The following is a 22,996-nucleotide window of genomic DNA, read 5'->3' on the forward strand; positions in this document are numbered from 1 at the left end:
GCGTATTTTTGAATGTGCTTGATGAAAATCTAGCTGTGAAGTGAACAAATGGGGCACAACTGCTGCCACTGAAGGGGTGGGTGTGTGTGGGGCCCAATTTTTGGAAAAAAGGGAGACTCCGCTTGGAGTAACCCTTGCTTGCTGTTTTTTTTAAAAGAAGCCAAGATGAACAAGTCATGGTTCAGCAAAGACTTTGCTACCTACCCCGGTGTCATCCTGGGGACGGTTAAGAATAGCGTATTTTTTAATGTGCTTGATGCAAATCTAGCTATGAAGTGTACAACTGGGGCACAACTGCTGCCACTGAAGGGGTGGGTGTGTGTGGGGCCCAATTTTTGGAAGAAAGGGAGACTCCGCTTGGAGTAACCCTTGCTTGCTGTGTTTTTTATAAATGATCCAAGATGAACAGAGCTGGGATCAGGAAAGACTTTGCTACCTACCCCGGTGTCATCCTGGGGACGGTTAATTATTTCGTATTTTTGAATGTGCTTGATGCAAATCTAGCTGTGAAGTGTACAACTGGGGCAAAACTGTTGCCACTGAAGGGGTGGGTGTGTGTGTGGGGCCCAATTTTTGGAAAAAAGGGAGACTCCGCTTGGAGTAACCCTTGCTTCCTGTGTTTTTTAAAAGAAGCCAAGATGAACAAGTCATGGTTCAGCAAAGACTTTGCTACCTACCCAGGTGTCATACTGGGGACGGTTAAGAATAGCGTATTTTTTAATGTGCTTGATGCATATCTAGCTATGAAGTGTACAACTGGGGCACAACTGCTGCCACTGAAGGGGTGGGTGTGTGTGGGGCCCAATTTTTGGAAAAAAGGGAGACTCCGCTTGGAGTAACCCTTGCTTACATTGTTTTTAAAAGAAGCCAAGATGAACAGAGCTGGGATCAGGAAAGACTTTGCTACCTACCCCGGTGTCATCCTTGGGACGGTTAATTATGGCGTATTTTTGAATGTGCTTGATGCAAATCTAGCTGTGAAGTGTACAACTGGGGCACAACTGCTGCCACTGAAGGGGTGGGTGTGTGTGGGGCCCAATTTTTGGAAAAAAGGGAGACTCCGCTTGCAGTAACCCTTGCTTGCTGTGTTTTTTATAAATGATCCAAGATGAACAGAGCTGGGATCAGGAAAGACTTTGCTACCTATCCCGGAGTCATCCTGGGGACGGTTAATTATGGCTTATTTTTGAATGTGCTTCATGCAAATCTAGCTGTGAAGTGTACAACTGGGGCACAACTGCTGCCACTGAAGGGGTGGGTGTGTGTGGGCCCCAATTTTTGGAAAAACGGGATACTCCGCTTGGAGTCACCTTGCGGTGTTTTACATGATTTTAGAATGGCGTGCCATGCCTATATCTGTGTGTCCTCCACTTTTTCCTTGTCCTGCTCTTTTGTTTTCGCATGAGTATATGTCCTTGTCACTTTCCCATGTGTTTGTGTTGTGTTGTGAGTTGTTTGTCACCTTTTGGACACCTTTGAGGGTGTTTTCTAGGTGTTTTTATGTGTTTGTGAATGCCTGCCATTGTTTCCTATGCAGTTCGAGTTCGGTTCGTCGAACGTTCGACGAACCGAACTCGAACGGGACTTCCGTTTGGCGAACCAACCTCGAGCCGAATCGGGACCGGTTCGCTCATCTCTACTGGTAAGATCAAGGGTAGAAAAATAGTTAGCAGTTTTCAGCGCAGCCAGCGACTCTTCGATACGGGGAAGAGGATAAGCATCTTTATGCGTTATTTGATTGATCTTCCGGTAATCCACACACATTCTCATGGTGCCATCCTTCTTCTTCACCAGGACCAGTGGAGCTGCCCAGGGACTACAACTATCCCGGATGACCCCTGCCTCCTTCATGTTCCTCAACATGGCCTTAGCGCATTGTTAATGTGCTGGTGGGATTGGCCTATACCTTTCCTTGATGGGTGGATGTATGCCTGTGGGGATATGGTGTTGAACCCCTTTAATCCTCCCGAAGTCTAGCGGGTGCTTGCAGAAAACCTGCTCATACTCCTGTACTACCCTGTATACCCCTTCTTTGTGATGCGTAGGTATCGCTTCAGTGCCTACATGCCGTTCCTGGCACCACTCCTCGGCCTGTTCGAGGGGTGGCTTCATGTACGGCGTGGGGATCTATGGTGAGCAGCTTGGCAATGGTGGCATAGCGGGGAAGCCTAACCTCTTCCTCCCCACAATTCAGCACTCTCACAGGCACTCTCCTCTTTTTGACGTCAATCACCCCTCTGGCCGCCATCACCGTGGGTCAGTGCTCTGAAGGCGTGGGCTCCACCATCGCCGGGTAATCGCGCCCCTGGGGGCCTACTGCTGCCCTGCACCAAATCATCATCTCGCTTCTCAGTGCCACCACCAAGGGGGCCACATCCATCACCCTTACTCCACCAATCTCTCCACCCGTAAAGTTTACTTGCTGTCGATGTCGGAGGGCCCGGATCTCACGCTGTACTGCCCTCTGTCGGCCTCCTCCTTCAGTGGCGGCTAACTGCTGCAACAAACTCAGCACCTCACCCATACAATGCTCCATCACATTAGTCCCTAAAATTAATTTTGGGTTATGGTCACTGGGTTCATTCAGTACCATAATCATCCCTTGGTGTTTTAGCTCCGTACGTCCTACGGTCAGAGCCACTTCTTTGTAGCCCACCTGGGTCATAAGGAGCCCATTGGCCGCAACAATGGTCAGGCTGTCATCAGGGGGGGCAAGTTCACCATCACTCCAATACTGCTGGAACAATGTATATGGTATAGTGGTTACCAGTGATCCTGTGTCCAATAGGGCCATGGTCGGAATGCCGTCCACCGCCAGGGGAAAGATGGGGCGGGCTCCAACGTATCAGTCCCGCCAATCGGGGGGGGGCATTGGAGTCTACTCCTGAGGATTGGCCCTTGGCCCCAGGGGTTGCTCGTTTAACGGGCATCGCCTGGAGAAGTGGCCAGGCTTGTTGCTCCTGTAACAAATAGAAGGCCCATACCGCGAGTCATTGGTCCTTCTCCGCTGCATCCAGGGGATGTCCTTTAGGCTGTCGGTGAGCTGGATCTTCCCTGGGGGCTTGACTCTCATCGGAAGCTGGAGTGCGGCGAGGTTCTTGGCTAGGTCTCCATCCATGCCGCGGACCTGGGCAGTCAGTTCCTCCATCATCCCGACGGGCGCTGCAGGGGCCGGTAGAGCCAGGAGAGGAGGTGCCACCGAGATGGGAGCGGTTTCAGCCGGCCATTGGGCTGACTCAGGAGTGTCGGGTGTTGGGGCTTGCAGGGCCTTGATAACCCGTTTTTTCAATACTGCAAAGTCCAGATCAGGGTGTTCCAGGGCCCACAGCCATAGCTGCTTGCGGTCTTCCGTGGACCCCATCCCTTGCAGGAATTGTTCTACTAGCATCTTATTGCTGTCCACATCGTTAATGGTGTCCACCCGCTCCACGTACGGAGGGCTGTTTGCAGGCGCAAGGCATAGTCTCTTATATTCTCTGCAGGCCGCTGTCGGCACTGATAAAACTGCATCCGCAATTCCGCTTCCGTGCGGGTCTCAAAAGCGGTTTGGAGTTTCTCAAAAATGGTAGTCACTGAGGCCCGGTCCGCATCGGTCCAGGTCTCCGTCTCCTGCTCAGCCGTGCCGGTTAGCTGCCCTAGCACTACCGCCGCCCGTTGCCTGCCAGTCAGGGCATACAGATCGAGCACCGGGCTAATCTTTTTACGGAACGCCTGGAAAACATCAGGCTTCCCATCGTATTGCGGTAGCCAGGCAGTACCAGGTACATAGGGCAGGGAGATCGGCAGTACCTGGGCGACCGCTGGGCCCGTGGCCTCCCCTGCTCCTGCGGCCAGAGCAAGGGCCGCCCCATTTCCGTCATTGGGCGCCGCCGCGCCTGCGACCGCCACTCCTCCGACGGCTCCATCAGGCGCAGACATCTTTTTCCCGCCCCCTTTGGTTCTTTCCAGCACTTCCTCCTTCTGGGGGTGGGGCTTCACTTTCACACCCTCTCTGCTCGAGGAAGACAGCTCAAGCGGGAAATCTTCGCGCCCAAGATGGCGGAACTTTAAATTTTTCGGCCGGACGCCGCCGGCGGGGACTGCAAGGTGCACTTCTACCGGTAGGTAGATTGGTTCTATCCTGTTCGAGACGCCAAGTAGTCATGGGCGGAGGGGCCACGCTTGCTACGCTCGGGTCCGGGGCTGCTGCTGCTCGGTGGCTCGAGCAGTGGGCCGGACCCGGGGACTCGAGCAGCGCTCCTCGCCCCCCATTGAAAAGGGGTATTGGGTAGTTTTTGGGGAGATAGTTCATGACGCCACCCACGGGTCGTGGTGATAGTAGGCACCACCGCTGCTCGTGACGGGATTCCCGGGAACGATGGCGGGGAGCAGCCAGGTGTTGGTTCCCCCTCCGTGGGTAGGGGTTGGTGATCCCGGGGCTCGATAGTGGTACGGGGAGGCAGTAAGGTCGGGGTGCAGGGTTGCAGGGCAGCGCGGTGCCGGATGGCACTGTTGTACTCACTCAGGCACAGATTCACAGAGTCTCTGGTAAACCAAACAGCTGGATGTATGGGTCCCGCAGCCGGCTGCAGTGTCTTTGCTCTCCCCGGACAGGTTGATGGTGGCTGTCTTTCCCTGCACCGCTGTGTATGTATTGACTCCGATGGTTTCCCACTGGTAGTCCGCTCCCCGGCGTGTATGTACCGAAGGAGCCGTTTTGCCCGCAGGTGCTGGCCCTTGGATCTCTAGCCTATGGCGGTGGCTTTTTATCCTCACTGTGTGGACTGTTGCCTTCTGACGGGTCTTGGGTGTGACGGAACCTCTGGGGTTCTGGTCACTATCGGACTTGACCTTTTCGGCGGCTCCCAGCCTGGTCGGGGTCAGATGGCCCTGCCTTTATGCTTGGTACAGATCTGCTCCCCAGCTCGGTACCGGCGGGCCACCGTCCGTCCCCGGTCCTATGGTTCCGCTGACATGCGCCAACTCTTGCAGATGGCCTCCACCGTCTGCCGACCTTGCTGTACGTGCCTGGGCTCCAACCCAGACACCAACAGTTTCCTCCTGTCACTTCCACTGTCTACTACAATCTGCTGTCTTTTCCTGCCTCTAGGCCTGTGAACTCCTCGGTGGGTGGGGCCATTCGCCTGGCTCCACCCCACCTGGTGTGGACATCAAGCTTGGAGGACGGCAACAAGGATTTTGTTTGACTGTTGTTGCCTAACCAGGGGAGGGGGTGTGTGTGTGTGTTGTGTCTGTGACTACCTGGCTAGTCCAGGGCGTTACAACTACATCAAGCAACTCAGTAGTGTTAATAACTTGCAGCAATTTGAAAAGTAGATTCTGGGGAATAAATGTGCACTACATGCAATGATTCATAGATTCATAGAATACAACAAAAAACTTTGTGGCAAAAAAATGCAATACATTGAGAACCTACTGTCTAATCAGCATAGAACAAATTTAGTACATAGCACCCAACAGGGAGTTAAATAGACCGGGTTAATGGTTCCCTAGTAAAACACATAAATGTTGCATGCATCCATGTAAATAGCCCTAAAAGAGGAAACAATTACCCCAAAGAGAAGACATGAGTGCATAAATTGCTGCCATGTAGAAGCTGCCCCATGCAGATCCAGGTGATCCCCTACCTGATGCGTATCGTCACAGCTAGGTGACTTTATCAAGGGTAAAGAGTAATCCATTCCTACATGGCAGGAATTTATGCACTCATGTCTTCTCTTCAAAACTTCATGTCTGGTGATCCCTCGTTTTTTTGGCACTTCTGTTCTCTTTGGTTTATTGGTATATTTTTAGTGCCAGGGGTGATCCCAGGTTTGGGTTGGTGCCCTCCTATATTTAAACTTGTAAACTCTGCAGAAAGTAACACAGTCACCTATAGCTGATCACTCCCAGAGCACATTCCTCACTTTTCCCCCAATTTCTACACCACGTCAGTCTTTTGTTCCCCCAATGTAAGACAGTATTCTCAAAATTAAATTATATTACAGAAGTCCCCTAATATACCCCTACCGTAATTAGCTCTATTTGCTACCATAAACCAATACTGTATGTTCCTCATTCTGGCACCATATAGTAATTATATCTCCCATCCTGGCCCCCTTTATTTAATAATGTCCCCATCCTGGCCGCCTTTATTTAATAATGTCCCCATCCTGGTCGCCTTTATTTTATAAAGTCTCCCATCTTGGGCCCCTATGTTCCCTCAAATGATAGTTAATTTCTAAGGTGGGGAGACAGAAGCTGGTAGTGATTGGACGTGGGGCTCCCGTGATGGGACAATGTAATGTGAGCCACTAATTGTGATTACTGACAGCGCTGAAACAGTGCCAGCACCAGAGGTGAATACAGGGTCTTTTATTTTATCTGGGAGAAGCAAGGGGAATCAGAAGGGGTTGTTAATTGCTTCCAGCACAAAATATCCACCCTCTAAAATAGCCCCATAAAGTGCCCCTTTCCATAATGTCCCCCCAAAACTTGCCCTTTCTATAATATCTCCCCCATACTACGTCTCTGCATAAAGTCCCTCCCGCTCCTCATTATATTAATTATACTTGACGCCTTTCACAATCTCCTTCCTAATTGCCCCATCCTGTCCCACATCCCCCTATCCTGTCCCACATTGCCCCATCCTGTCCCACATTGCCCCATCCTGTCCCCCATTGCCTCATCCTGTCCCCCATTGCCTCATCCTGTGCCCCATTGTCCCATCCTGTCCCCTATTGGCCCATCCTTTCCCCCATTGCCTCATCCTGATCCCCATTGCCCATCATGTCCCACATTGCCCTATCCTGTCCCCCATTGCACTATCCTGTCCCCCATTGCCCTATCCTGTCCCCCATTGCCCTATCCTGTCCCACATTGCCTTATCCAGTCCCACATTGCCCTATTCTGTCCCACATTGCCCTATCATGTTCCACATTTCCCAAATTTCCCTATCCTGTCACCATTGCCCTATCATGTCCCCCATTGCCATATCATGTCCCCCATTGTGTCCCCCATTGCCATATCATGTCCCCCATTGTGTCCCACATTGCCCCATCATGTCCCACATTGCCCTATCTTATCCCCCATTGCCCTATTCTCCTCCCCCACCATGGCCCCTACATCTAAACTGATTTTCTATGTCATATTTGGCTCCTCAGGAGCGCTTACACGGTGCCTGCACGTCCTCTTCTTCCGTGCATCCCCAGTTATGACGGATTTCAGTGCGGTGCTGAGGAACTCCTTTGCCTCAGTCCTGGCACCACACTGTTCAAATGTATGTGCGCCTGAAAGATGCACATACATTTGAATATGAGAGGAGAAGTCTGCAGGTCCTGCACGCACCTCATTTTGTGCAGGTGAAGTGATGGCCCAGGGGTACCTCCGGCTGTGTAGTCGTGACACTGGTACTGAGGCAGACCCCTGGTTTCACCACTTCTTCAACTTCTGCGACTGACTGGAGTGTGCAGGGTGGGACATCTCTTTCCCCGGCCGATGCATAAAGAGTCTTCAGGCAAAAGTTGAAATGCATAAAAACTGCCATTTATTTACACAGAAAAGAACAACACTCCGGTCAGCAGATTCCGGCAATATTAGTGGAGCTGGGGACAACCTGCCCAAACGCGCCCTCTGGTGGGGATATGCCCTAGATACTCCTCTTCTCTGGGCTCCCACTCTCCGGTCAGGCACGCACTGGACCCACACCAGCAGAATAGACCCTGAGGTTGCGTCCACCTCCTTTACTCCGGTGTCCCCTGGTGTTCCGCTCACACACTCACATTTGCCGCTCTAGATGTTCACTGCCTGCTGTCCCGGATCCTACTCTCCCACACACACTCAGACCTTCCCTAGATATCCGGCCGACTCCTCCTTCCCCGGTGGCAACAGCCGTCCCACCCGGCCACTAGGGGGTGCCCTAACACAACACATATATATAATAAAATCAACACTTTTAATAATCACAATGCCGGGTAAACTATGCTAAACTAGTAGGGGGTAGGCCCACCCACTACACAGGCCTGAGGACTCCCGCAATGCAAGGACCTTTGGTGAGTCACATGACTGTTATGTCACCACAGGTCATTCTACAACCGTGGAAAATGCAGAGATCGCACAGAATTTGTGCGATCACTGCAGTTTATGATGGAAAGGCTGGGGGCCCCTCAGAGCATGGGGACCCAGTCTGCCCACTCTAACGCTGGCCCTGAAAAATATTTCTGTCCAGCCCGCAGTAACAAGCCTGCGGTAGCCATGCACAATATAAAACATGGAGGCCCACTGGGGACCGGGGGCCCACCGGAGGATGAGATGGATATACCAAAACACTAAAAATGCATGCAAACAAGCCTGCACATCATTTTATCTGCACTTCGAGATAAACATAAGTGACAACTTTAATAACAATATGAACAGCAACACAGGCCCATGAATTAAAAATAATGATTGGAAAAAATTACCAGTAGACCCTGTGCAAGGTGATCGACAATGGGGAATTCACTCCAGAATCAATAATAAAAAATGCCAGGGCAAGACAAGAGTCAAACAATAGCATATGTGCATCTGGATAAGGACATGTTACTCATTACGGCCGATGTAGAACAACTATATACTTCAATTCGCCATAAAGATGGTCTACTGGCGGTGAGATTTTTTCTTGACTCCTCTAACCTTGACAGGCGTTTGGCAGATTTGATTATGGAACTCCTTGAGTTTTGTTTACATCATAACTTCTTTTTCTTCAAGGATGTACTCTACCTACAGCTCCAGGGAACAGCAATGGGGGCAGCTTGTGCCCCCTCATACGCCAACTTATTCCTGGGGCTGTGGGAGAGAAGCATCTTCAGCACGGATCCATTGCCTTTGTCTGAGAAAGTTCACATGTGGTCAAGGTATATAGACGATGTCATTTTTGTTTGGCAGGGCAGCCGGGAGGAACTTGAGTCCTTCATGCTGGCTGCCAATCAGAATGACATCAATCTTAAACTCACTTACCGTATAGGGACCAATGTCATTGATTTTCTGGATGTCAAGTTTCACATTGACTTGGATGGGACTATACATTCTGATTTATTCAGAAAAGAAACTGCAGTAAATTCTATTTTACATGCTCATTCGTCCCATCCAAGACATGTGATTAAAAACATCCCAAAGGGACAATTTCTGAGATTAAGGCGAATTTGTTCCAATGATGCATTTTTTGAAAATCAGGCTTTGGAGCAGAAAAGAAGATTCTTATCCCGAGGCTACCATCCAAGAGATGTAAATCGAGGCTATTATGCTGCCAAGAATACTGAACGACAGACACTCCTGAAAAATCCAGGAAGAGAAAAACCTCATGATGATATCATTCGGTTCATCACTACCTTTAATTCCCACTCCGAAGAGGTACGTAGTATTCTTAAAAAATATTGGGATATCCTTTTGACTGATAATGTTCTTAGTCAATATTTGCCATCTAATCCCAATGTGACTTTTCGGAGGTCAGGTAGTTTAAGAGATATGTTGGTACACAGTCACCACAGGGGACAGCAGGGAAAAACCTTTTTAGATTCCTCCCGGATTCCCTGGGGCTGCAAACCCTGTGGTGACTGTGTGGCATGTCCCAATATTGAGAGAACTAAAAATTTCTCTGATTCCGAAAATAAAAAAGAATATAAGATCACGCATGCCCTTACATGCAGCACTAAGGGAGTGATTTATATGGCATCTTGTCCGTGTGACCTGAAATATGTGGGTCTCACCACTCGACAATTTAGAAGGAGAGCTCGTGAACATGTTTTATCTATCATAGCAGCTCAAGATGAAGATGACGTGTCCAAACTTACTTCCATCTCCCGACATTTCAAACAATTCCATCACTGTGATTCCACATTACTGAAGATTCGTGCGATTGACAGAGTTTTGGTGAGTCAGAGAGGGGGAAAGTGGAAGAAATCTCTTGCACAGAAAGAATCTCGTTGGATATTTACGCTAAATACTTTAGTGCCAAATGGGTTGAATGAAAACATCAGTTTCTCGCCTTTTCTATAAATGATGTTGTGATCTTCACTCCTTTTGTTTATTGTTAATAGAACCTCTAGTGTTTTTATTTAATTTTTATGCCCACTAATTTTATCCTTTCTTCTCATTGTTTTTAGTTTTCGGTATCTTTTGGGGGGGTTTATGAATCTACATGCAAATATGGATCTTGGAACAACTAACATGGGACTACTCCACTTTTTTATTATAATAATGATCTGTTAATTAATAAAGACAGTTGTTTTTTATCACTTGCACTTCGCACTGCGCACTTTTATTCACTTAGTCACTTTTATATATTTTGTATTCATATTATTTTTTATTATATATTTTTATATTGATATGCTGGTTTCAACATTAATTATTTAATATTTATTCAGTATACACTGATTCACGTTAGCCCCATGATCTCTTATCTATTGGTGTTTATTTTTCTTATAAATTTAGCAAGCTCATAACTAATGCATTGAATATATTTATATTTATATATTTTTATGTTCTGTACTATGGTATTTTATGATTAAATCATTGTTGTGATTGTATATATTTTTCTAAAACAAAGCCGGAAATGTCTTCTTCTTCTTTATATCACATATATATACAAGTGTAGCGCTATCGCGTTCAACCTGCACCTTTATTTGTCACTTCCGTTTTGTGGGGCGCATCTGCGTTCCACAATTACGTTCTGGGTGTGAATGTCCCCCCTCTCGTCATTTCCGGTTTTACGGAACCTGAGTGACGGCAGTGGGGGCTACATCTTTAGTTGCACTGGTGTATTTGACGGTCACTTCCGTTCTGTGGAACGCAGATGCGTTCCACAGTTGCGTTCTCTGGGCAGGAGTTCCCCCTTTGCGTCATTTCCGGTTTTTCGGAACCCTTATGACGGAAGTGGGGATCTTATTTTCGGTCACTACACACATGCGCAGTGTGTTTCCTTGGAATGCGCATCTTATTTATTTGTCACTTCCTCTAAAACGGAACCCTTTTTACACATGGGAATACTTTTTCCTTACACTTTCATTTCCACTTCCGGTTCTTGAACCTTCTGAATACCGCAGTTCAGCTCATCTGCATAAAGTTCATCTGCAGTGAGTTCATTAATTATGCTAATGTGGCTTGCATCTTTTAAAATCACCAATGATAAGACTCTAAAACCTACTCTATGCATGTTGATTGGTTTATCTTTTAATCCTATTAACTTTCCGTTTCAATTGATTGTTACCTTGGCATTATAAATACCCCATACTGATCACTATACTCTATGCGCCCTTGGAGAAAGCCACGGCGAAACGCGTCAGGGTGTGAATGGTGAGGCTATAATCTAACTTGGCACTGTGTATGATATTCCTTTAGCAGGCATGTCTTTTGATGTTATTGTCTTCTGATTGTTAGGGCTTTTATTGTAAGCCCCCTTCTATACTATCTTATTACCTTTAACATTTCTGCTTATTTAATACCATCTAATCACAGTTGCTAAAATACATCTTACAACCTGTATCCTTCTTTGTAAAAAACATGTTATGGGAATATGGAATGTTCTGTCATGAATTAACATTATTGGAATTATTATTATAACTGACAGACTCCTGCTGTAATTAACTATTGGTGTCTTTGGTTGACACATCTTTCTATAATCCTTTTTGCTGTACTACCTTTTTAAAAAAATTTTTAACAACAATAAAATTTATATATTTCTACATACTTTTTTGTGTTTCTTTCTGGGTAGTAGTTTAGGTTTAAAAATAGCAATATACTGTATAGCAAACACACTCTAAAAACTGGTTCATAGAGCTAATGAAGTTTAAATAATAGAGGTAACATACCAGACTAATTGAAACATATATAAAAAATGGGCAAAAAAATTACGTGAAAATAGAATAGAAACTGTAAAACTAAACAACCCGTATCAAACAAAGTATACAATGGATGTAGATACAATCAACGAATAAATCAGTAATATGTTGTCTAGAGTCAAGTCTGAGTGATCTGAGTATGTCTGAAAGGTGAGTGTAAAGCTATGATCGCATAGGATCATGTCCTTCATTTGGTGGCTCTGTCAGGCCTTATGTCCTAAGTCCCACACAACAGGATTTAGGCGTATGCGCTGACAGGCAATTGACTATAATAATGCAGATGAAGTCACAATGTGCTGTGTCAGCCATCATTTTTGGATGTACTGTATATACTCATTGGAAGCAGGAACCAAGACGTGGTTGAATACTTGCTGCCTGCCTCCACTAGGTGTCAATGCATATGTCCGAATTCCGTTTTGTGTAATTTCGGATGTAAGCTCTGACGGAAACACTGAACATAGGGTAAATTGATATGTGAACATAGCCTTAAGGGTACAGTTAATTTACACTTCTCGCTGTCCTTAAGAGCTTTGACAAGGATGGCGATATGCATAAGGTAATGGCAAATTGAGACTTAAACCCCTTCATGATATTTAACGTACCTATACATCATAGTTAGATAGGTGTTAGATAGGTGTTCCCGACCGTTGATGTAGAGGTAGGACATAGTTAATAAGCTATGACCACACAGTTGCTACTAGGAGCTCTGCATAAGTGATAGACGAGGTACGGCTGTCATAGCCAGGGTCAGTGCTTGCCCTGCCCCTGCTGTTGAACCCCCAAAATGTCGTGACCAATAGCGATAGCAGTATTTCGGAGGCTGGGAGAGGGAATGTGCTCCCTCTCCCATTCGATCAGGACCCTGGTAACATAATCACAAGGGCCCATCTTATAATCATGGCAACCCAAAATAATCATGATGACCTCCTGGTCTGCCAGCTGCAGTACCCTGTTAGACTATGCTAGCAGCATGGATTGAAAGGCTTCTGTAAAAGTAATAGTGACATCTGCAGTTCATTGCAATGCATGTGCATTGCAATGGATTATATCAGTGATTAGAGTAGTAAAAGTTAAATTCCCATATAGGGGCTAAGTAAAAAAAAATATATTTAAAAATCTCAAAATAAAGAACTAAAAAATATGATACCAGTAAATACGTATATCTATCTAAAATAAAACAATCTGATCTATAAAACTCTCACACAAGTTAACCTCTTCAGTGAACACAATAAAAAATAACAAAATGGCAAAAATCTATTTTTGTCATCATTCTGCCAAAAAAAGTGGCAGAAAATGAGATCAAAAAGTCAAATGTAAATAAAAATGGTAACATTTTGTCTTGTGCAAAAAAACAAACTATCTCCGGCAGCGGAGAAATAAAAAAGCTATGTCTCTCAGAATACAACTATGCAAAAACAATCATTTTTTCTATAAAATTGTTTTTATTGTGTAAAAGCAGCAAAACATAAAAAGTTAGATAAATGTAGTATCACTGTCACCGTACTGACCTGAAAAATAAAGCTGTCTTATCAATTTTACAACAGAGAGAATAGCAAAAAAAAATTCCTTTTATTGCTGGTTTTTGTTCATTCTGCCTTCCAAAAATCAGAATAGAAAGAGATCAAGAAAAAACAATGTGCCCAAAAATGGTACCAATAAAACATCAACTTGTCTCACAGAAAACAAGCTCTTGCTTGACTCTGTCAGCAGAAAAATAAAAAAATTATAGCACTCAAAATATAGCAATGTAAAAACTTTTTTTTTGTAAAAAAAAAGTGTTTTTTTTTACTAAGTGATAGTATCCAAACATAAAAAAAACTATAAAAAATCCAGTATTGGTGTAATCGCAAGGACCTGAAGATTAAAACCGTCTAATCACTTATAATGCACAAGGAATGTTGCGAAAAAATAGAACCAATTATTGATCTGCTGTTGATTTGTTCTTTCTTCCTCCCAAAGATCGCAGTAAGGTGTGGTTCACATTTATCGAGCCCTCTACATTGAGCACTTACATCAGGCTTTCCATATAAATCTCTGAAATACATGATTCAAACAAAACCCCAACAGAAGATTCCCCATAGTGAGGCTGATGGAGACACTGTGGACTTGATGTACATCTTTTTAAGTACACATAAAAGTGAGGTCAGCCACAGTTTTGTGCACATCTCAAAAGAAGAACACCATTGAAAAGAGGTCAGATGGAGTACAGAGTAACTTTGTTGCCTCATTATAGTGAATGGATCTGTGGGTTTTAATCAGATTCACATGATTAGGAAATGTAAATGAAAATCCCGATGTAAATGCTTAGCGTAGAGTACGAAATAAATGTGATTAGGTATGAGCGAACCCGGATGGTAAAGTTCGGGGTTTGTACCAGACATCCAGTGTCCAGTACCGAACACGGGTGTCGAAATGGAAGTCCATGTTACTATTTGGGTTTGGCAGCTGAAAAAAGCTTGTTGAAAGTCTACTGCACAGCAAATCAACAAACTTTAAGGCTCTAGGTATTTCCAGACTTATAACAGCTATGCCAATACTTGATTGGCTGGGGCACCAAGTGACCCAGCTTGTATAAAGGCCACATCATGCGTGGCACCACCATTTCATTGTCAGCCTGTTGCAGAGTGCACAAAAAGCCTGGTTCACAGTGCCCTAACAGCCTGGTTCAGAGTGCTGTAACAGGCTGGTGCAGAATGGTACATACTCCATTAATAGCCTGGTATATACTCCCCTTAGATCCTGTAGCATAGTACCCCAACAGCCTGTAGCAGAGTGCCCTAACATCCGGTAGCACAGTGCCCTCACAGCCTGATGCACACTGCCCTAACAGCCTAGTGCACAGTGCCCTAACAGCCTGGTGCACAATGTCCTAACATCCTGGTGCATAGTACCCTAACAGCCTGATATATACTCCCCTAACAGCCTGTTGCACAGTACCTAACAGCCTGGTGCACAGTGCTCTAACAGCCTGGTGCAGAGTGGCATAACAGTCTGGTGCACAGTGCCAAACAGCCTAGTATATACTTCCCTTACAGTCTGATGTACAGTGCCATAACAGCCTGACACACAATGCCCTAATATCCTGCTGCACAATACCCTTACATCCTGGTATATACTCCCTTAATAGCATGGTATATACTCCCCTCACAGCCTGGTGCACAGTGCCCTTACAGCCTGGTAGACAGTGCCCTAACAGCCTGGTGCATACTACCGTACCAGCCTGGTGCATACTGTTGCAACACCTTGGTACACAGTGCAGAAAAGCCTTGTGCACACTGCCCAAAAAGCCTAGTGCAGAGTGCCCTAACAGCCTGCTGCAAAGTCCCCCAAAAACTTTGGTTTAAAGTGCCTTAATAGTCTGTTTCATAGTGCCATAACAGCCTGGTGCACAGTGCCTTAATAACCTGGGTCATACTGCCCTAACATCCTGCTACAGAGTGCCTGAACAGCCTGGTTCCCAGTGCCCTAGCAGCATGATGCACAGTGACCGCACAGCTTGGTATACAGTGACCTAGCAGCCTGAGTATGGTGGAGTGCTCCCGGAATCATAGCACCGACGGGGTACAGAATCCTAGGTCAGTCAAACGCTCCAGGCAGACCTGATAAAATCTGCACAGTGAGGGGACCATCAAGGACCTCACTGACCATGAAGTTCAGGACACAGTAGCAACAGGAGAACCGCGGAACAGGACCAGAGACTCCGACCCCACAAGGTTCACGCTACCATCAGACGGACTACTGTTGAGAGACTACAAGGAGGGGACACCCAGACGCTCCAAGCCACAGGAACCCAACAAACAGAGACAGGTGCAGGGGAAAAGAAGCCAACTGGTCACTAAACTGGCACTGGGACTAAGGGGACCGGCGGTCACTGTGAGTAAAGGAACCAGTTATACTGCATCCCCTTGTGTGGCCTACCTTCTTTCTGCACCCATCCACATCACCTATCTTCTGGGGCCCAGTCCTGCTTGCGGAGGACCTAACATCCAGGCTGCCACCAACACCAGCCCCAGTAGTGAGAACTGTGCAGCGGCGACTCCATCTATATAGCCACAACCCGCAAGTGGCATCATGTTATAAACTTTCATTTAATCTCCCCTGTAAATATACCCCTTTAAAAAAGCATCCCCAGGGACATGGAACCGGGCAATAGCCACCAAGTGACATCTCCCCAGCGGTACACCGCCCGGGACCGAGTACCCCATAGCCCTGGGTGACACACATGCCTAAATGAAAGACCTTCCTCTGTAATGTCTTTGGCCCAAATACCGCTGGACGATTGGTAAGGTCACAAAATATTTAGCTGGTTTTAGATGCACCAATTCTGGCGTTGGACCCGGCTCATCTCGTTGCCCTGGTGCAGTGGCATTTAGGGTAATAAAGTATAAATAACAGCCCACAGCTGCTACTAAGCCCTAGATTGGTGATGGCAGGTGTCTATGAGCCACCCCCCATCATTATTCTGTAAGTGAAAGTAAATCAACAGAAACACCCAAAAATCCTTTATTTGAAATAAAATACAAAAAAGCACCCTCTTTCACCACTTTATTAATCCCCAAAACACCCCTGCAGGTCCAACATTATCCAGACGAGGTCCCACGACACTTCAATCACTGATACATATGACACTCACAGCGAGCGCCATAGAACATGACTACCCGTTGTGAGTTCCATGCAGCAACTGAAGTGAGCTGTACGGTTAGTGGTGATGTTACTCAGGTTAGCTGAGGTCACAGCTGGAGTCCTCCACCTGTGACAGCAAATCACCCGAGTGACTGAAGTGAGCCGCACGATCAGCGGTAACGTCATTTGAGTGATTTGCAGTCACAGCTGGAGTCCTCCCTCTGTGACTGCAAATCAGGCTGCGACTGCAGTGAGCCACGGGTGGAGGACTCACCTGAGTGATATCACCACTGATCGAACCGCACAGCGGGAAGTCATGTCCTATGGTGCTCGCTGTGATTGTCAGATGTAGCAGTGTTGGAAGCGTCGTTGGACCTCGTATGTATTATGTCGAAGAGCTAGAGAGAGAGAGACTCTCCAGTAAAATATTTATTTATCTTGGACCAATGTGAGTGACCTGCATTTTTAGTGACAAAAACGCAAGTACAACGAATTCAAAGTGCAGCAATTTGGTATCATGTGTTTTTCCATGTGTTTTTCATCCCCTCATTGATTTCTATGGGTGACAAAACGTGACAAAAAAGCAAGAAGAATGAACATGCAGCTTCTTTTTTGTCAAAAGGTTTTGACAAATAAACTGCAGACAACAAAACTGCAACGTGTGTACAGCAAATCTGAATTCTCATTAACTTTGCTGGGAAATCTAAAGTCAGAACTTGCTGACAACAAAACTGCACCAAAAAATGAGACAAAAACACGTCAAAAAACGCAGCGTGCGCATGTAGCCTTAAGGGGGCTTTACACGCTAGCAATATCGGTACCAATATTGATAGCGTGCGTACCCGCCCCCATCATTTGTGCGACACGGGCGGAGATGAGCAGGACGTAACATCCCGCCCACCTCCTTCCTTCCGCATTGGCGGTGGAGGCAGGTAAGGAGATGTTCCTCGCTCCTGCGGTGTCACACACAGCGATGTGTGCTGCCGCAGGAACGAGGAACAAGATCGCTAATGAGAGGTAAACGATTTTTGTTTTAGGACGACCTCTCCGCGGCAAACGATTTTGGCCGCTTTTGCGATCGTTTTAGCTCGCACATAAGTGTCACATGCTGCGATATCGTTAATGACGCCGGATGTGCGTCACTAACGACGTGACCCTGACGATAAAAAATTAACGATATTGTAGCGTGTAAAGCCCCCTTTAGATTGTAAAATTAACTTCTGGGTCATGCAAAGCACAATGTGACCTGGAAAGTCTGAAGAGCAGTGACGTCACTCAGAAGAGGAGCACGGAGATAACAGAGGTAGATGAATATATTAATATAGACACTTTTTTACATGCACATACACCAACTTTTAATGCACAGAAAATGTAATGGGAGAGCTTTTTTTTTAAGGGCCACTGTTAAATGGTGTATTGTTGATTGCCAAGGGGTTAAACATGCTGCTTGTTACTACTGGCTATTATCCATTTAAAAAAAGCCATATATATAATAAACGCACTTCATTGAGTAAAAAAAAAAAAAAAATATGCCATATACACTGTGCAAAAATATAAATGCAACAATTTTGTTTTTGTTTCAATTTTTCATGAGCTAAACTCAAACATCTAAGACTTTTTTATATGTACACAAAAGGCCTTGTTCTCTCAAATATTGTTCCCAAGTTTGTGTAAATCTGTGTACGGCCGGTTTCACACATCCGGCATTTCACCACTTTGCCAGATCCGTCACACTCCAGTACAGTGCAATACAGTACAATGGCATCGCGGCAAGCTCCGGTCACATGCTGTCATGTGACCAGAGCATGTGACCGGAGCTTGCCGCGATGCCATTGTACTGTATTGCATTGTACTGGAGTGTGACAAAGGCAAAGCGGCAAAATGCCGGATGTGTGAAACTAGCCTTAGTGAGCACTTCTCCTTTGCCAAGATAATCCATCCACTTCACAGGTGTGGCATGTCAAGATGTTGATTATACAGTATGATTATTGCGCAGGTGTGCCTTAGGCTGGCCACAATAAATGGCTGCTCTATAATGGGCATTTTACAGGTTTTTTGGGAGGTAGTTTGAAGGTGTCAGAAAACAGTTAGCATCTGATGTGACTACCATTTGCCAGTCTGCCATCTGCCCTGTACAGTGAAAACTGGATTCATCCGTGAAGAGAACACCTCTCCAAGATGCCAGATGCCATTGAATGTGAACATTTTCCCACTCAAGTTAGTTGCGACAACAAACGGTAGTCTGGTGGAAACCTCAATGAGGATGACGAGCATGCAGATGAGCTTCTCTGAGACAGTTTTTTTTTTGGTGAAGATGCTGGATGTGGAGGTCCTGGGCTAGTGGGGTACGCATTGTCTGTAGTTGTAAGGCCGGTTGGTTATTCTGTCAAATTCTCTGAAATGCCTTTGGAGACATCTTATGGTAAAGAAATGAACATTTAATTCACAGGCAACAGCTCTGGTGGACATTCCTGCTGTCAGCATACCTATTTCATGCTCCTTCAAAATCTGCAACATCTGTAACATTGTATCGTGTGATAAAACTGCACATTTTATACTGGCCCTTTATTGTGGCCAGCCTAAATTCACACCTGTGCAATAATCATGCTGTCTAATCAGCATCTTGATTTGCCACACCTGTGAGGTGGATGAAGTATCTCAGCAAAGAAGAAATGTTTACTAAGGCCCGTTTCACACGTCAGTGAAAAACACAGATGTTCTTCACTGACGTGTAAAACACGCACATGTTCCTCCGTGTTCCGTGATTCACGGCACACGTGGGTTGTCCATGTGCAATCCGTGATCAGTGATTGCATATGGACATTACTCACCTGCCTTTACTGCTACTGTCCATGGTGCTGAACTCCTCGGCTCTCCAGCATCCGCCCACCGCTCTCAGCACCTACTTCCTGGTCGGCAGTTCCTGCTTTCATGAATATTCATGAGCCAGGGAGGAGCTGCCGAGAGCGGAGCAGGCACAGCAAATTGCAGACAAGGAAAGTTGAAAATTTTTAATATTTAATATGTCCGTAATTTTCTTGTAAGTGTTTCACTGATCACACACGGATCACACCATAGTGTGGTCCGTGGGTCATCAGTGATGCCAGACAAAAACTGACATGTCTCCGTGCAGAATCACGGCCAAGGGTGCACGCTGCACGGAGATACGTTCAGTGAAAAATCACTGATGTGTGAGCAGACCCATTGATTAGAATGGGTCTGCGTATGTCAGTGATTCTGGTACGTTTTAAAAAAAGCACATACGTACCAGAATCACTGACATGTGAAAGGGGCCTAACACAGATTTAGTCAAATTTGTGAACAATATTTCAGAGAAAAAGGCCTTTTGTGTACCTAGAAAAAGTCTTAACTATTTGAGTTCAGCTCATGACAAATGGGAGCAAAAACAAAAGTGGTGTATTTATAGTTTTTATTCAGTATATGTTGAAATCCCTTTAACATTACTATGGTAACTTTTTCTTTAGGATCTTGAAGAGGATTAGATACAGTTCTAGGGGTACACAGAGTGTGTTACACATGAGAGAATCTGTCAAATTTGATTTCCGAAAGATTCATCCTTATTTATCACTCATGGTTGTGTGACCCGGTACCACTTACACTTTAATTATTAGACTTTTAATGATTGTTGTAAATAGGAATCCCAGGGGAAGTTATTTTTCTACTTTAGGGACATTGATAATTAACTTCTCTTCGATATTTTAACTATACATGTTGATAACTTTAAACCAGTTAATTAGTCCCCAGGAGAAAGGACAAATATAAAAGAAATCCAAGTTCAATGTAAGTTTTAAATACCTGAATTCTCTACAATACAGCTTTAAGAAGACCTAAAATATTCAGACACCAAACAATACCTGAAGAACAAGTAATTAACTTCCAGCAAAAAAAAAACAACAATTCATAGTCAACTGTGAACATGGATGGACCTACCTATGGTCAGTGATAAGTTATTGTTTCTCCCTCTCTACACCATAATCTGTTACTTCCATTACTTTTTATTGCTGGTGTATAAATACATATATAATATTTGTTTCTCAATTGATACTTTTGTTAGTTGATCCTTTAAAGCAGTTATGCCCTGCTTTAACACTGATTACCTATCCTTAGGATAGGTCATCAATGTCTGATTGGCTGGGGACTGACACCCCACACCCCCCACCAATTAGCTGCTCTTGGTCCAGCCGGTGACAGTAGGTGGCCAGAAATGCTCAATACTGGAGTTGCCCCGTCTTCTGATAGCAACTGCGGCCAGGTACTGCACATCCGCCTCCTGTTCATATCAGTAAGGGGAAGATATGCAGTACCCTGCTTTGGCTGCTATCAGTTGACCGGGCAACTCCAGTATTGAACTGAAACTGAACATTTCCAGCCGCCTGCTGCCACAGGGACCGAGAACAGCTAATCGGCGGTGTGGGATGTAGGACCCTTGCTGATCAGACATTGATCAGCTATCTTAAGATTAGGTCATCAATATGAAAGTAGTGGACAACCGCTTTAACATAAAACCCCTTCAGTTTTATTTGGCCTCATCTTGTAGAAACTTGCTGCACCAGCACATCTATTCCTTGGTAGAAGAATATTCTCCTTGAAGGTCTTCTGAACAAGGAGTCTTGTATAACAGACACATAGGCACAATTCTGAAAATCTAATTTAGTGAGGTGCACTTGTACATGTTTCTTGTAAGTGTTATAGCAATGTTTTTTTCTGAATAGGCATGCATTATAGCCTATGTTCATGTTCACGTGTCCATTTTTTCTAGTACTGACAATCTTTAAAAAAACATGAAATGTCCTTTTTTTAATTCAATGTGAGGATCAAATTATCACATCCAGGTAAATGAAAAAATGAATAGCAATGGCACTCTCTTGGCATCCTTGTTGTATCTTATTGCTGAGTGTTTTTCACTGTTAATACTACAAGATTTTTATGAAACCTATCCTCCATCTGTTTTTCTTTCCTCAAACTGACACATGGGCTGAGTACAGATGGAAATCTAATCCATCGCACAGATGAAAAAACAGCTCTTTTTTCTTGTACATGTGTGAATAAGGTCTAAATATTTTTTTTTTTTAAGCCCCTGTTGACTCCTTTTGCCTGCACTGGCTGTGAACATACAGCTTGACATCTTTGTCTTTTGGCATTTCAATCAAGAGCCAAAAAGAGTAAGATAAAAAGCAGGTATAACATTGCATTTATAATGCAGTCTAAACTTTCTTACAGGACATCACGTATATAATGAATCATCAGTAAGAGGTTTTACCTTCCTTGGATTTAGTGATCATGCAGATCTTCAGATTTTCCTCTTCTTAGTGTTCATGTTCATGTATCTTATTACTGTTGTTGGGAACCTAGCGATCATTGTACTTATAGCCACAGATCATCACTTGCACAGTCCAATGTATCTTTTCCTTTCTAACCTGGCATTCGTGGATCTTTGGTATTCTTCAGGCATCACACCCAAGATGTTGGTAGATTTAATTACAGCAGAAAACAGCATATCGCACATTGGGTGTGCCGTCCAAATGTATTTCGTTATCGCGCTTGGAACTACTGAGAGTTTTCTACTTGCAGCCATGGCCTTTGATCGCTATGTAGCAATATGTATTCCTCTCCTTTATCTGAAGAACATGACCAGGATAAAGTGTCTTCAGTTACTTAGTGGATGCTATATAGCTGGCTTTCTTCACTCCTTAATACACACGTGTTGTACTTTTCGCCTTTCATTCTGCGGTTCTCATTATATTCGCCATTTCCTTTGTGACGTTCCCCCTCTACTGAAGCTTTCCTGTTCTGATACCTCTGCAAATCAGTTGGTTCTGGCTATTTTTGCATCTTCTGTAACTGGCGCTACCATCATTGTCATTGTAATCTCCTATGCTTCTATTTTACGTGCTGTTTTTATAATGAACTCTTCCAACGGCAGACGTAAAGCCTTCTCCACATGTGGCTCCCACTTCATTTGTGTGATTCTGTACTACAGTACAATTTTCTTTATGTACTCAAGACCCAGTTCATCATATTCCTTAGAACAAGACCGAATTGTATCAGTAGTTTACACACTGGTTATTCCTATGCTGAATCCTCTAATATACAGTTTAAGGAACCGAGAAATGAAGCTTGCGTTAAAGCGGACAAAAGCCTTTCATGTCTGTAAATAGCACAAGAATGATTTGAGTTTTTGCTTTAGAGAATCTTATGTGTTTTTTTGTTATTTTGTAGCATTTTGTTGTTGATATTATTTTGGTTAAAAGATTATTTCCACATTCATAGGATAGAGGACAATATTACTAGGGTTCAACCACTGGAAACCACAGCCATGGCCGAAATGAAACTGAAATTTTAGAAGTTTACGGCCAATGGTCAAACTTTAAAATAAATTTGTCAAAATCAGAGGCAATAGGATTTAACATCCCAAGTAACTATCAAATCCCTCCAAACTTCATTACCTTTCCACTGGCCAAAGAGTCATATTACCTATCTTGGCATTAAAATTAGCAATT

At 44.8% G+C, this 22,996-nt stretch overlaps 1 protein-coding gene and 1 long non-coding RNA gene across 3 annotated transcripts; both read left to right on the top strand.

Moving 5' to 3' along the window:
• The first annotated feature begins 8,548 nt into the window (after positions 1-8,548).
• LOC142301684 (uncharacterized) lies at positions 8,549-10,261 on the top strand. Of its 2 annotated transcripts, none has more exons than XR_012752864.1 (4): positions 8,549-8,622; positions 9,190-9,366; positions 9,773-9,885; positions 10,119-10,261. It is a non-coding gene; the product is annotated as an uncharacterized LOC142301684 (long non-coding RNA). The 2 variants fall into 2 exon arrangements; XR_012752865.1 differs by having other exon boundaries at positions 9,776-9,885.
• Positions 10,262-20,412: 10,151 nt separating this feature from the next.
• Positions 20,413-22,654, top strand: LOC142302529 (olfactory receptor 5T7-like). The gene is made up of 2 exons (XM_075343622.1): positions 20,413-20,431; positions 21,717-22,654. Exons 1-2 carry the CDS (start codon positions 20,413-20,415, stop codon positions 22,652-22,654), a joined length of 957 nt encoding a protein of 318 aa, XP_075199737.1.
• The last annotated feature ends 342 nt before the right edge of the window (positions 22,655-22,996 follow it).

The sequence above is a fragment of the Anomaloglossus baeobatrachus genome, chromosome 4, assembly GCF_048569485.1.
Source record: "Anomaloglossus baeobatrachus isolate aAnoBae1 chromosome 4, aAnoBae1.hap1, whole genome shotgun sequence".
Classification (NCBI taxonomy): domain Eukaryota; kingdom Metazoa; phylum Chordata; class Amphibia; order Anura; family Aromobatidae; genus Anomaloglossus; species Anomaloglossus baeobatrachus.